The sequence below is a fragment of the Pipistrellus kuhlii genome, unplaced genomic scaffold (genome assembly GCF_014108245.1).
Source record: "Pipistrellus kuhlii isolate mPipKuh1 unplaced genomic scaffold, mPipKuh1.p scaffold_m20_p_1, whole genome shotgun sequence".
Taxonomy (NCBI): Eukaryota; Metazoa; Chordata; class Mammalia; order Chiroptera; family Vespertilionidae; genus Pipistrellus; species Pipistrellus kuhlii.
Genome location: NW_023425404.1, coordinates 109,345,769 through 109,360,887, shown reverse-complemented (window position 1 = coordinate 109,360,887; position 15,119 = coordinate 109,345,769). Strand labels below are relative to the sequence as shown.

The window sequence follows — 15,119 nt, the reverse complement described above, 5'->3', positions numbered from 1 at the left end:
CTGTCAGTATTAGTCCTGGCTGTGGACCCTGAAGCTATCCTGTGACTCAGTTCTAACCCTGCTCTGTTGTGGTCCAGGGGCAATCGTGCTCACACAGAATCTGGCAGGAGACATGTCCATCTGTGCCCCTGGTAATAGATCAAATGACCTAAACCTATGGTTTCAGAGACAGACTTATGACCTGTCTTCAGTCATGTTATACCATGGTGAGAAGGCAGACCTGCCACTCAAGGACCTGGGGAGAGCCATACCCACCAGCTCACCCAGTAACAGACCTGTTGCTCTTGGACAAGACAGCGGATCTACAAGCAGCCCTGGGACCCAGCTACAGCCCTGATCTATGATAGTCATAGAGGCCTCCTGCATGCCCAGGGATAGAGTGGGAGCCATCCATGTGTATATCTCCGGCCACAGGTCTGCCATCTGCAGGCTTGGTCACAGACCCAGAAGAGATCCCATGACCTGGCTCCAGTTTTGCTGGACTGTAGCCTTGGCGGCAGTCTTATCCACTTGGGGGTCCAACAGGAGCTGTGCACTCCCATATCCCTGGCAACTTTGTTCCCATCTGTGGACTAGTAGCAGTCATGTGATTCATCTCAAGCCCCACTAAATTGTGTTCTAAATGCTCTATCAGGGGTCCTCAAACTTTTAAAGTGGGGGCCAGATCACGGTCCCTCAGAGAGCTGGAGGGCCGGACTATATGAACTACTAATTCCTACTGTAACACCTCGGCTGCGCTCACTGCCCAAAAAACCTGGCGGGCCGGATCAGACTCCTCTGCGGGCCGCATGTGGCCCGCGGGCCGTAGTTTGAAGACGCCTGCTAGGTCTTGTGAAAGAGACAAGTTCCTCTTGGTCTTGAGGAGCTCAGTGCCAGGAATGGGAAACACATGTATCTGGGATCCTTGAAGTCCCAGCTAAGGGACCAAAATTTCTAGTTATTCCGGTGAACATAAGCATCAGCAATTTGGAAAATAGAAATGATCATAGCAATTCAATTTTAAAGATTGATAAAGTCATTATGACTAAACATGAGCTGGATACTTGTATCTATTCTACAGTGATGGCCTGATCAACACTTGCAATGTGCTCATCAGAGTTCCTGGCACATAATTAGGACCCATATTTATATTAAAATGAAAGAATCCTATATAATAAAACGGTAATATACTTTTGACCAAATGGCAGAATGTTGCTATGGCATGCACTGACCACCAGGGGGCAGACACTCAATGCAGGAGCTGCCTCCAGCCCATAGCCTCAATTGCTGATTGTAGGCCCCAATAGCGCCTCTCAGTCACTTCCCTGGCAGGCAGGCTCTGATCACATGATGGGGAAAGGGGAGCCAAGGGTGGGTGGCCGTGGATGTCAGGTTAAGGTCCCCACCCCACTGATGGCCCCACACAGATCAGGGGATGGGGCCATTGAGCAGGCAAGAATGGCCAACCTCTTGATCTCTCCCCCCGACCAGTAGGCTCCGATCACTGGATGGTGAATGGGGAACCAGAGGTGGGTGGCAGTGGGGGACAGAGTCAGCTTCAAGCAGCAAGAGAAGATGGCCCTGATCACAGGCCAAGCTTAGGGACTGTACCCACCCACAAATTGTATGTGCCGGGCCTCTAGTAGGACATTAGAGAATACAAAGTACTGACTTAGAATGGAATTGTGGTGTCTGATAATTACATCTGGGATTACTAGAAAGAATGTAGAAAGAGGGTGTTTTATAAAAAGCACATAAAGCATTGAGAATCTAGAATTTTTTTTCATATTATTTACTAAAGGCCTGGTGCATGAAAATTCATACACTGGAGGGGTGTCTCTCAGCCTGGCCTGCCCCCTCTCACAGTCCAGGAGTCCTCAAGGACAGAAGGTGACCCAGCGATCAGGGGAAGGTGACACCCCTATCACACCTCTGCTGCTGCTGCTGCTGCTGCTGCTGCTGCTGCTGCTGGCAGCACAAGCCTTGGCCGTCCTTGGTTACCTGAGCCTTGGGCGGCCCTGGGCAGCTGGGCAGCTGACATCTAAGGCTTGCCTACACTTTGGGCCAGCCCTAGGCAGCTGGGGGGTGAGAGGACTGGGGGACTCAGGAGGCAGGAACATGGAGTGGCCGGACCCACCTGGGGCGGACCCAGCACTTCCACATGCCTGTAGCCCTGGTGGGGCAGAGGGGACTGTGCCCTGCCATCTTGTGGTTGTGGACACTGCCATCTCTGAGGGTACGGCAGTCAATTAGCATATTACCTCCTTATTGGCTGTGGGCACTGCCATCATTCTGAGGTTGTAATGGTCAATTTGCATATTCCCTCTTTATTAAATATTATAGTATGTTGAAAAACAGATTTAGGAGGAGTAATTGAGAAGAAGAGAACATAAGAATTAGATGAAAATTTCAACCTGGGTTTTCAGAGCATGTTATAAGGTCCAGAAAGTAATTATGAGAGATTTGGTTAATGAGGAAAAATATTTATGAAGGTGACTAGCACTGAAGGTCACTGTGTGATATAAACTCAATCACCGGGAAGTTAAGATTATCCAGAATTGAGGATCCAAAGAAAAATCATAAAAAAGATAAAAACCCCAGTGTGTGACTAGAAGAATAAAATTTTGGGAGAGGCATCAAGTAGGAAAAAGATAATGACCCTATTGTCAAGCATTAAAATTTTGAAGACTAAATTTAAAAGAGAATAAATTGCCACTTAAGGAAATAGGAGAAGGTCAGATTTCAGTTAAGGAGATTAAGAATTCTAGATTGTAGAGAAGAAACAGAAGAATGGAAAAAGCCTATGGAAAGGCAAAAGTTGATATGAATGGAAAAGACAGTCTGAGATATGATAGGTGACCAGAGAGATCTTTACCTTATGCAGTTACTGCAAACCTACATGAGAAAGTAGATAATAAAGCTATATTAATGAAACCAAATTTCTGCCATGCTTTTAAAAGAACTTTAGTCAAAGTTATTTTGTTGTCCAGATGACATGAAAATTCCATAGTGAAGTGTCATGGGCAGAAAAATCTTTGCCTCCTACAATATAGACTATTCTTTCTTCAATATATAACTAGGATGGAATATGGAAAAAAATGCTATTCCTCAGAATTCCCTATTCTTCTGTTTTTAGATATTAAAAACAATGCGTGCATATCCCATTTTCTGAAGGAATCACTTACCTCCAAATACACATTCTGGGGTAAAGGAGATGTCATCAAGGGCAATAAAGATGTGTTCATCGCCACTCAAATCAGCTTCAAATGCCACCTTAAATGGACTGTGACTGGAGAGATGTACATATCCGTATACCCAACCGGTTCTTTTATTGCCAACCACTGACCACACCAGGATATTTAGTCCAGATTCCTCAATGATATACACCTATGGGTAAGGGAAAACAGAGAAAAAGCAACTCTTTATGGTTTGGATATTAGAAATACACACACACACACACACACACACACACACACACACATATCCAAGGCAGGATAATCTTCTCAATGTGAACAGAAAACACTTTTGACTTGTTTTGGCTTGTTTCCATGGTGTTTCAGAAAGAAGGAAGCCTGGAGAGTACTCTAAACTGACTTGATGTTTTTAGGGTTTTTGTTTTTTTTTAATGTAGGCGCTAGTTTTATTTCTGTGTAATGTACCCTGTCAGGTGCTACAGGTTAAAATAGGATTTTAATGGGCCATGTGATAAACCCATTTCCTCAACAATGGCCTGGTGCTTCAAAGGGCAAACTTTGAAGTGGACTGCCCCCACTTGAATCCTTATTCTGCTCTTCATTGGGCATCCAACTTCTTAATGAGAGAACGTGGCCATGTGAAAGCTCACTACCTTGATTATAATATTTTCTATATGTACATACTATGGTTATAAGGTGAGCACAGTATGTTATATTGTCTTTTGTTAATTAAATCTTTGGTTTTGTCATGTTAATTTCTGTGTATAGGTAAAAACTATAACATTTTTAAGCATCTAAAAAGCTGGAGGTGCTTACAACTAGAATGTCTCATTGCTAAGGAGAAATCCATGTCTAACCAAGGTTGTACACTGGAAAAAAAGGAAACCCTCACAGTAAGTGACTACGAGAGTTTTAAAGTAATTTCAGAAACTAATGTCAGAAAATATTTAATATTTTGACAGAAAATCTTTCTGAATTAACTAACATCAATATTCAGGATGTTCTAAAGTTCACGGGCTAATAAAGTTCAGGATTCAACAAAGAAGAAATGAAATAGAAATACAGTTAGTTTTTAAACCAATTCTTGTGCCAAGTTTTAATAATTTTAAATAAAAAACCTGTCATTTATAGCTCTCTTTACCAAAAATTCTGTGCTTAAACAATAAAAAAATGTAAAGCTCCAAAGTTATTTTTCTATATTTTATTTTTTACTGAATTTAATAGTTATCAGTTCCCTAGATTATTAGTAATGTACTTGAGCAATCACTTATACTATTCTTGCTTTTATAGAAAATCAAGACCCAGAGAAAACACATAGATTATAATTTTCTTGCATTGCAATAGTCTTGTTTGTACAATGACATTCCCCTTTATTAAGTAATCTTACTTTTTCACTTTTTTCTTAGTGTCAAAATTTATCCTATAAAAATCTATCCAGAACATATACTAGCACAAGAAGATGATAAGACCATTCATCCTACTGTATAAGATATTATATTGATATCTAGATATACTACTAAGAATTGTAAAATATTCCAGACCTGGAAATTAAGCATGTTGTCAATGTTCACAACTATAAAAAATTTGAAGTCAAACCAAAAACTTGACTGTTAATGGACATTAAACAAAACAATAAAAATAAATCTAGGGAAGGGGGTTAAACTGAAGAAAAATAAAAAGCTTGCACAGCATGAAACCTGAAAAGTACTAATTTAACATTTTGAAAAAGCAGATATTTCTTCAGCAAAAATCACTTTTTATATTGATGTTTCAATAAATGAAACATGCTAAGTCTCAACATGAAAGGAATTTGAGTCAGTTAAATGTTTCCAGTCTCACACAAAAGAAAACATTCATCCCAAAGAGTCTTCAGCTCCAGGATTTGGTGGATACATAGTTGTCACATTTATGCAAGTTTCCCCCACATCCCTTTTTTAAAACTTAAAAGTAAAAAAACAAACAAAAAACAAAACAAATAAACAAACAAACAAAAAGAACTCTAAAAATATATGAAGCTTTCAGTTCAACTTGATAACCAGACAGCTCTACAAAATTATACTAAACTAGAGGCCTGGTGAACGAAATTATGAAATTCGTTCATGGGTAGGTGTGTCCCTCAGCCCAGCCTGCACCCTCTCCGATCTGGGACCCTTTGAGGGAATGTCTGACTGCCCATTTAGGCCTGATTTCAGCAGGATGGGACTAAATGGGCAGTCGGACATCCCTCTCACAATCCAGGACTGCTGGTCCCAACGACTCGCCTGCCTGCCTGCCTGATTGCCCCCACCACTCTGCCTGCCAGCCTGATCATACCCTAACCACTCCTCTGCCAGCCTATTTGCCCCTAGCTGCCCTCCCCTTAGGCCTGGTCACCCCCAACTGCCCTCCCTTGCAGGCCTGGTCCCTCCCAACTTCCCTCCCCTGATGACCATCTTGTGGCAGCCATCTTTTGTCCACATGGGGGCAGCCATCTTTGACCACTAAGGGGAAACCATCTTATGTGTTGGAGTGATGGTCAATCTGCATATTACTCTTTTATTAGATAGGCTAGAGGCCTGATGCACGCGGCTGGTTTGACCTGAAGGGTATCCCAGATCAGGGTGGGGGTTCCCTTGGGGCATGGGCAGCCTGGGTGAGGGTCCTGTTGTGGTTTGCAGGCTAGCCATGCCCCCTGGTGACCCAAGCAGAGGCCCTAGTATCCGAGATTTATTTATCTTCTATAATTTAAACTTTGTAGCCTTGAGTGAAGGTCTGGGGCAGCCAGGATGTGTGGAAAGCTTGGCTTCCTCCATTGCCAGGGAAACCCAATCCTGCTGCTCTCTCTGTGACCAAAGCAATTTGGGTTGGGTTAATTTGCATAATCACTCCTGATTGGCTGATGGACGTGGCTTGTGGGTATAGTGGAATGATTGTTAATTTGCATATTGCTCTTTTATTAGATAGGATTGAGTTTTTAGGTTTTGACATAATTTTAAACATAAATTCTGGGTTATTTCACAAAGATTTACAACGAAATAGCTTTATTTTATAACTCTACCTGGGAAAATTAGTGCAAAAACCAATTACATGAAATATAACACAAAACTTTGTTTTTCACCCCAAAATTCTATAATAGCATATTATGTATTTTAGTTATTAATGTATCTATTTTATTTACACTTCATTGTATTCTCTACCTTCAGTCTTTTAAATCTTCAATCAACCCTGGATAATTTTGCCAAACTCCTTTTTCTTTCATTGTCCTTTTACTCTACTTCTCAAAATCTCACCCCCTGATTGCTTCCAACCTCCCCTTCCCACCCTGCCAACATACACACCATCATGAGCTTTATCATTATGTCTCCAATAGATGCCAACCTATCTTGTCTCATTATTTCACCCTATTACAGTCCAAATGAGTTCTGGTCAACTTCATTAACTAACTTAATTGCAATGAAACTCTTTTTGAAGAAGCAACTCCTTAACACTTGAATAAACATTCCTTTGGATTAAAATATTCAATAACAAATATGAACAGATAATAGACAATATTAGTGATAATTATTAAATTCACAAAATTATGGATATCAGAGACTAGTTATTTCAATAATACCCATGTGTCTAAATTATCCAGGTAAGAATTTAAATAATGCGATTAGTAGCTGTTGTTGAGGTTCCTCTCTTCCTTACTGTTTTCTTAGGTAAGACAGGAAGGCCGGAAAAGTCTGAAAGTGCTTATTCCCCTTCCCCCACCTGGAAAGCTATCAGAGGCTGGGATGGGTATTTTTTCTTTCTGGTAAACTCTGGTAAACTCCAATAAATCAAGCTCTCTTTAAATAGTTTGACTTGAGGGCAGATCTGGCCAAGAAGATTAGAATGCTGGGTATATTTCAAAATGCTTTATTTTCCCATTTTCCTACCAAATGGTTGTAGTGACTTTTCTCTGTTTTTCAATGTGGGAACCTTATAAGGCTGTTGTTAGAGGTCAAACTCACAAAAATATGGTATTGTTTCCAAATGTTTAACTTTCTAACTTGTCCAGAGTGGGCCTCTGGCAATTCATTAATTATAGCTCAGGTTTTCTTACCCCAATACTGGGTAAGAAGCCCAGGCCCAGGCCTTGCCTTAGCAGCTGTGTCTGGGCTTCAGATCCAGCTCTGTCCTGGGAACCAGGGGGATAAAGAAGGATGGCTGAGGCCTCAGTGATATAGGGTGCCCTGTCCTCACTTTCTCCTGTCCTTCACAGGACTTTGGCAGGTGGGTTGGGGGATGGTTGGCCTAGAGTTGGGGAAACAAAGGTTCAAGGCTCTTGGAGGCTCCCTGGATGGTGTGGGGCTAGCTGCAGCACTGAGGGGAATCTGGTCCAGCAACAGGCACAGGGGTGGGGCACATCTCAACAGGGCCCTGCTTTCAGGAACCCCCCCCCCCCCCACCGCCACCACTCCCCTGCCTGCCACACCAATATGGTAGAACTTATTCAATTCCAAATATGATTGTAGCTATATGAATTTCTGGGAAAGATAAAACTATAAATTCAGCAAGAAAGATTAGTGATTGCAAGGGATATGGAGGTGGTAGGGAGGAATGAATAGGTGGAGCACAGGTGGATATTTTAGGGCAGCAATGCTATTCTATATAATAATCTGGAAGTGTCATACCTTTGTGAAAACCCATGGGATGTACAACAGAAAGGGTGAACCCAAAGGTAAACCATAGATTTTAATGAATAATAAAGCATTAACAATGGCTCATCAATTGCAACAAATGTACCACAATAATGCATGATATTATAATAATGGAAACTTGGGGTAGGAGATTCAAGGGAGTATATGGAAATTGAATGCTGCTGAGTTTTTCCTGTCAATCTGTAGCAGCTAATGAGAAAGCCTATTAATTAAAAAGGAAGCAAAAATATACAAGTACAGAGCTGGTATGGAATTTTCCTTATTTGCTTTGATTCACTCAATTGCCTAATTAGTGGGAAAATCACAAATGTCTCATCCATTTTAACGTCAGTTAAAACAATTATTCAAATGGTCACTTGGTTCTCTAAATACATTTACTCACTTTTCCCTCCCTTCCCTCTTTCCATCACACTTTTTAATTTCAGATATTTTTAAAAGTCTGGTGGTACTTCATCTCTAATTTTACTAATGTCAACTGCTTTCCCAAGCTCCCTCTCCTGAGACCTTGCCACTTTGCCTGATCAAAGGCAAGGATGATCAAATACCAGGTACATTATGTATCAAAGGAAGTACTAAAGAACTCAATTCCTAATAACAATTTTTCTAGAACCAGGCCCCTGAGAAAAGTTAATGAGAAGATCCTTACAATGCCACAAAGCTTTCTTTAAGATTTCTCTCCCCTGCCCCTTTCCTCTGTTTTGTACCTCTCTCCCTCCTTGTATCAATCCACAAGGCCCTCTTGCTACTCCTCCTAAACACCAGGGACACTAGACTTGAAGCTTTGCGCTATTTCTTGTCGCTATCTGCAATGTTCTTCCACCTGCAGCTCATGGTTGCATGGCTTACTCCCTCACCTCCTTCAAGTGTTTGCTCAAAGTTTACATTTTTACCGTGGCCCCCTCTGACTGTGGCTTTGAAAATGAGCCCATACCCAGCTCCACAAACCTATTATTCTGATTTACTGTATTATATAGTTTTGAAGAATAATTTTACTGAATTTATTGGGGTGATATTGGTTAATAAAATTATATAGTTTCAAATGTACAATTCTATAAGACAGCATCTGTATGTTGTATTGTGTTTTCACTACCCAAAGTCAAGACTCCTTCTGCCATCATTTATACATCCCTTACCTCCCCACACCCCACTTTCCCTCTGGCAGTCACCATGCTGCTGATTGCGTCTATGAGTTTTTTTTGCTTTTATTTTTTTTTCCTTAATCCCATCACATTTTTCACCCAGCTTGCCAACATACCTCCCCTCTGACAGCCATTTATCTGCTTTCTGTATCTATGAGTCTGTTTCTATTTTGTTTGTTTATTTTGTTAATTTGATTCAACATTTAAATGAAATCATATGAAGATATTTGTCTTTCTCTGACTGGCTTACTTCACTTAGAATAATATGATCCAGATATACCCATGTTGTCACAAAAGGTAAAATTTCTTTCTTTTTTTAGGTTGAATAGCAGTCTATTGTGTAAATGTACCACAGCTTTTTTATCCACTCATTTACTGATGGGCACTTAGGCTGCTTCCAAATCTTGACTATTGTAAATAACACTGCAATAAACACTAGGGCACATATGTTCTTTTGAATTCATGTTTGGGTTTCTTTGAATAGATTAATAGAATATTAATAAAAGTGAAATTGCTGGGTCATAAGGAAGCTCCATTTTTATTTTTTTAAGGAAACTCTATATGTTTTCCATAGTGACTGCATCAATCAGTATTGCCACCAGCAATGTATGAGGATTCCCTTTTCTCCACAGCTTCACCAACATGTGTTTTTTGATTTATTGATGATAGCCATTCTGATAGACATGAGGTGATATTTCACTGTGGTTTTAATTTGCATTTTCTGATGATTAATGATATTGAACATCTTTTCATATGTCTATTGGCCATCTCTATGTCCTCTTTAGAGAAGTGTCTATTCAAGTCCTCTGCTCATTTTTTAATTAGGTTGTCTGTTGTTGTATGTATTTTTTTATGTTGAGTTATATAAATTCTTTATACATTTTTGGTATTAAGCTCTTATCAGATGTATCATTAGTGAATATATTCCCCCATTCAGTGGTTTGTCTTTTCATTTTGTTGATTGTTTCCTTTGCTGTGCATTACTATTTGTTTATTTTGTCTTGTTTCCATGTTACATGACTTTAAAACAACTACCCATCTTATTTATCACATTTCCTGTTTGCTGTTTTCCTCCATTATAATGTAAATTTTATGAGGGAAGAGAGTGTGTTTGTTTCATTTAATTATGTATCCTTAATGCTTAGAATATGACTGGGTACATAATAGATGCTCAGTAAACATTTGATAAATAATGAAAGCGTGAAAAAGGTAAAATTTTAAGAAGTTCAGTGTTTTCAAAGGATCTTGAAGATTAACTGGTAAAAAACTTTTAGAGAACTAGAGGGAATAATTGACTCATTAGTCAATAATGAGAGCAGAAGTAGAAGCTCATATTTCTCATTATGAAATTTCTATCTCAGCAAATTTATTATTTTATTTGAAAAAGAAATGTATGTACTTACAAAACTCAAAGTCATTCAGAATTTTCCTTATTTGCTTTGATTCACTCAATTACCTAATTAGTTGGAAAATCACAAATGTCTCCTCCATTTTAATGTCAGTTAAAACAATTATTCAAATGGTCACTTGGTTTTTCTAAACACATTTACTCACTCTTCCCTTCCTTCCTTCTTTCCATCACACTTTCTAATTTTTTTAAGACATAGTAATGCTCTAATCCCTATGTTTATAATAAATTACTTATTCACACTAAAACATCATCTCAACTTCATTTCTTTGTTTACTATTAGAGGTCACTGTGTTATAATTAAATACAAACATATAATTTTACATATATATGTATGTATATATGCTTAGAACAATCAGAATATGAAGATCAATTTACATTTAAGCTCTATCTTTAAAGGTTGAATAAATAGATCACTCTTTTTTCTTTCTTATTTGAGACAGAAGATAAAAAATACCAGTTTGTTCTCTAATGTCCCAAAACAAATTCAATGAGTTCATTCACATGAAATCCATGTTGAAACTATAAAAGACTAAAATTGGTTGGTGATTAGTAGTAAATGTGGTATAATAAGGCATTTCTATCATATTTTGAAAGCATACAGCTTTCCTTCAGTGTTTAACCTACTTGGCAATAAGAAGGATGAACTTAAACTGGGGCTAGAACCCAGATTCTAATCCTGGTTCTGCCAATACTAACTGTGTGTGTTTGTGTGTGTGTGTGTGTGTGTGTGTGTGTGTGTGTGTGTGTGTTTCAAAAGCATTGTTAGAGTCCTCTTAATAAGGGGATGATACCAAGAGCCTTGGAAATTTTTTTAACTCAGAAAGCTAGTCTGGGACAAAGGTTTCCCGGTATTCCAGTTGATTGCCCCTCCTGAACAGCAGTTGGGTTGCAGTAAACAGCAGTGGCTGAATCAGAGGAGGTAGAGCTGAGAAAACTACGGCTTCTATGCACATGGGAATGGAAATGGCAGATCTGTATTTAGCTCTACAACATTAACCTCACATTCTTTGAAAGAACCAGACTATTTGGAAGTAATCAGAAATAAAGCATCAGCAAAGTGACTCATATACTAGCAGAATGACCTGTGTAGCATTCAATATTAACCTGATATTTACAAGTGTTTTTTCCCCCTCCCAGCTAATAATATTGCTGTACAGACCACCTTCAAATGCCTTCAAAATACCTTCCCTCCAAAAGAAGAAAAATTAGCCGGCAAAACAGCAAATAGAAAAAAAAAAATGAAACAGGGTGTTAATTTAGTTTTAGCATGTTCTGCAAAATTGTAAATATTTTTAAAAAATGATTTGTGATTCTGATGGCAAAATGAAAACACATGCTTACCTAAACTCCTCAAGAATATTTGACTGCAAAGACAGGAAAAATACAGAAATAAATCTGACACACTGGAAAATCAAGAGCATACTGCCAACATAAAAAAAAAAGAAGAACTTTCTGAAAGTTTTAAACTGAATAGAAACTGGTGAAAATATGTAAGTAAAACTGTGAATGTTGCGAAAACCTACAAATGAAGAAAAGACCAACCTAGAAATGACTGTTCCCAGCAGAATTCTGGGAGCATAAAGACGAAGCTGGCTAGTAATGCATCTTTATAAAAAGTCAGGTCACTCTCTGTGTAAGGAGTTGCTGATCTAGCATCCGTGCCTGAACACACAGCGGGAGTAAATTCTATTGTAGTACTGTTCCTGTGGGAGATCTGACACAGGAGTTTCCATGAGTGGGCACTGGGACCAGAGCAATGAGGAGGTGTCTCTTGTGACTGCCATGTAGTCTTCATACCTTCCTCAACAAACAAACAAGCTACCATTACATCAGAATTTCAAGCCCACTAGAAATTCTGCTCCTCCTTTACAACAGAGCAAAAGAGAACCAGAGATCATGATTCAAAATAAGTATACACTTTTAGGGAAATGAGGGAAATGAAACTTCTTACTTGGTTGGAGGCAATGAAATACACACACACACACACACACACACACACACACACAACTAGAGGCCTGATGCACAAAATTTGTGCAAGGGGCATGGCCCTCAGAGCCTTGGCTTCCTCCAGAAGGTCATTTGGACGGTCGTTCTGCTGTTTGGTGTAATTAGCATATTCGCTCTTTATTATATAGGACTATTCAATGTAGACTTATCCACGTGTAGAAATATAAAACTAATAGTAAGTAACCAAACAAGTGAGGATAATTCTAAGAGACATTACATTGAACAAAATACCTCGAAGTAGATTGCTGATAGATTAAGTGGGCAATAAATAATGTATGTAATTCCCTTGAGAGATTTGGATATCCTATATATCAATAGAATACAATAGGATAGAACTTAAGAAAAAGAAACATTCAGAGTTCTTGGAAATTAAGAATATGATTGCAAGTATAAAACCCCAGAGATTAACTGAATAGCAGAATCAATACAAATTAAATTCCAAAAAGTAAACTGGAAAATTGAACCAAGTAATCAGACTACAGTGCCAGAAGACTGAAACATAAAACCTTTGAGGATATGTTAGAGAGTAGCAAGGACAGAGCCAGAAGTTTACACATCTATCTAATAGATTTTCCCATAAGGAGATAATTAAATCAATTACAGAATAAAACCACCTGGTGATAAAACAGGATGAGGGCCCATCAAACTTCCAGGATGATGAACTCCAGGAATAATAAAATATATATATATATATTTTACACATTTTCTGAGAGAAAAGATTTGTAAAAATCCTGGAGGAGAAATAATCAGACTGACATCTGTCTTCTGTAAGGCAGACAGATCATGGATTTTAGAATACAATGCAACAGCACCTTCAATAACTTAAGGAAACATAATTTTGGACCTAGAAGTTCATACCCCATCAAACTATCTTTCCAATATGGGTACATAACAGTTTTTCAATTAATCAGGAACTCACAAAGCTTACCATCCAAGTATACAATATTTTTGAAATTTGTGTAAAGAAGACATGTTATTTGGGGCTGAAGGGTCTGCCCCAGAGTTCATATGTTGAACCCTGAACCCTAGTACTCTAAAATGTGGCTGTATTTAGAGACAAAAGGTGATTAAATTAAAATGAGGCCCTTGGGGTGGACCCTAAGACATTTTTTCTGATGTTCTCAAAAACAAAAGGAAATTTGGACACCAGAAGAGATATAGACCAGAGATGATTACACATAGAGGAAAATTCACGTGAGGGAAGAGAAGGCTACTATCTGTAAGCCAATGAGAGAAAACGCAGGAGAAATCCAACATGTTGACAAGCTGCTCTTAGATCAGTAGAATCTAGAAACTTGAGTAAATAAACTTCTGTTGTTTAAGCTACCCAATCTGTGGCATTTTGTTATGTCAGCTTAGCAGGCTAATATACACAGTAAACAAAAAATTCAATATAGTGATTGCACAGAAATTGATAAGGGCAAGTGAGCAAAGATAACTATAAAAGTTTTACTTGATTATTATATATTAGTGAGGCATTTCAAAGATGTGATTGCCAAGAGAGGGGATGAATTACACCTCAAATCTTCTGTTCTAGCCAATTTTAGTAAATCATAGAGCTGGGAGGATAAGCCAAGTCAATAAAATCTTGCCAAAGATCTTCATTTATTTGAGGAGTGGGTAGGTTGGAAGTATGTAATTCATTTACAATAATAGTGGATAAATATTTTAAAGCAAATAAGCATCCACTTCAGAAAAAGAGACACAGCAATTAAAATGTTTAAATACTGGGAATAAGCAAGAACAAAAGACATAAAAATGGAAAAGACATATAAAGGGAAAAATAATGAAACAAGGAGAGAGACACAGAAAACATAGAAAAATAAGTCTCCATTTTAATAAAACAATAACCATAACACTGAGTTGATTCTGTAAAAGAACAGAAGCTCAGATAACAGGAAAAAAATATAACCCCAGCCTTGTCTTTATAACTGACATAATGAAAGCCAACTATCATGGAATAATAAAAATAAAAAGATGGGTAAAATTTTATAGAAATTATTATTATTATTATTATTATTATTATTTTAATATATTTTATTGATTTTTTTACAGAGAGGAAGAGAGAGGGATAGAGAGTTAAAAACATCAGTGAGAAAGAATCATCGATCAGTTGCCTCTTGCACACCCCCTACTGGAGATGTGCCTGCAACCAACGTACATGCCCTTGACCAGATTCAAACCCAGGACCCTTCAGTCCACAGGCCGACGCTCTATCCACTGAGCCAAACTGGTTTCGGCAGAAATTATTTTTTAAATGGTAAGAACATCCAAGTTATTAACAGGCAAAATATTTCAGTGAAAGTATAAAGAGGGATGTTTAAACTTGATAAAAGTTCTAATTCCCCAAGCAGATATAACTGTTGAATTCTTACACAATCAACAATATAGCTCTGAGCTATAAAGGGCTGAGATGGATATAAACAAAAAGACAAACTGAGAATTCTATAATCAAATTGGAGGAATTTAAAATACATTTTTCCCAAATTGACAAACTTAGTAGATACCAGTAAGCATGTAGAGGATTAGTATGTATCTCTGTGTTTCTATTGTCTTTCTATCCCTCTATCTATTTTTGAAATAAAATTAAGAAACAACCTTTCTTTGATGCATCTGTAGAAAATTTACAAATGCATATATAAATTTCACGTATAATAACGGAAGCATGTCAAATCAACAGGAGAGAACATAGTACGAATCAGTGGTGGTGGTGGAGGTGGAGGAA

General features: G+C 38.2%; 1 protein-coding gene across 1 annotated transcript in view; it reads right to left on the bottom strand.

The window, feature by feature from the left end:
• The window catches only part of MALRD1 (MAM and LDL receptor class A domain containing 1), a 578,615-nt gene that overhangs the window by 140,122 nt on the left and 423,374 nt on the right, over positions 1–15,119 (bottom strand). The window contains exon 33 of the mRNA XM_036459535.2: positions 3,165–3,366. Within this exon, the coding sequence (XP_036315428.1) occupies positions 3,165–3,366 (202 nt within the window). The remainder of the gene's footprint in view (positions 1–3,164; positions 3,367–15,119) is intronic.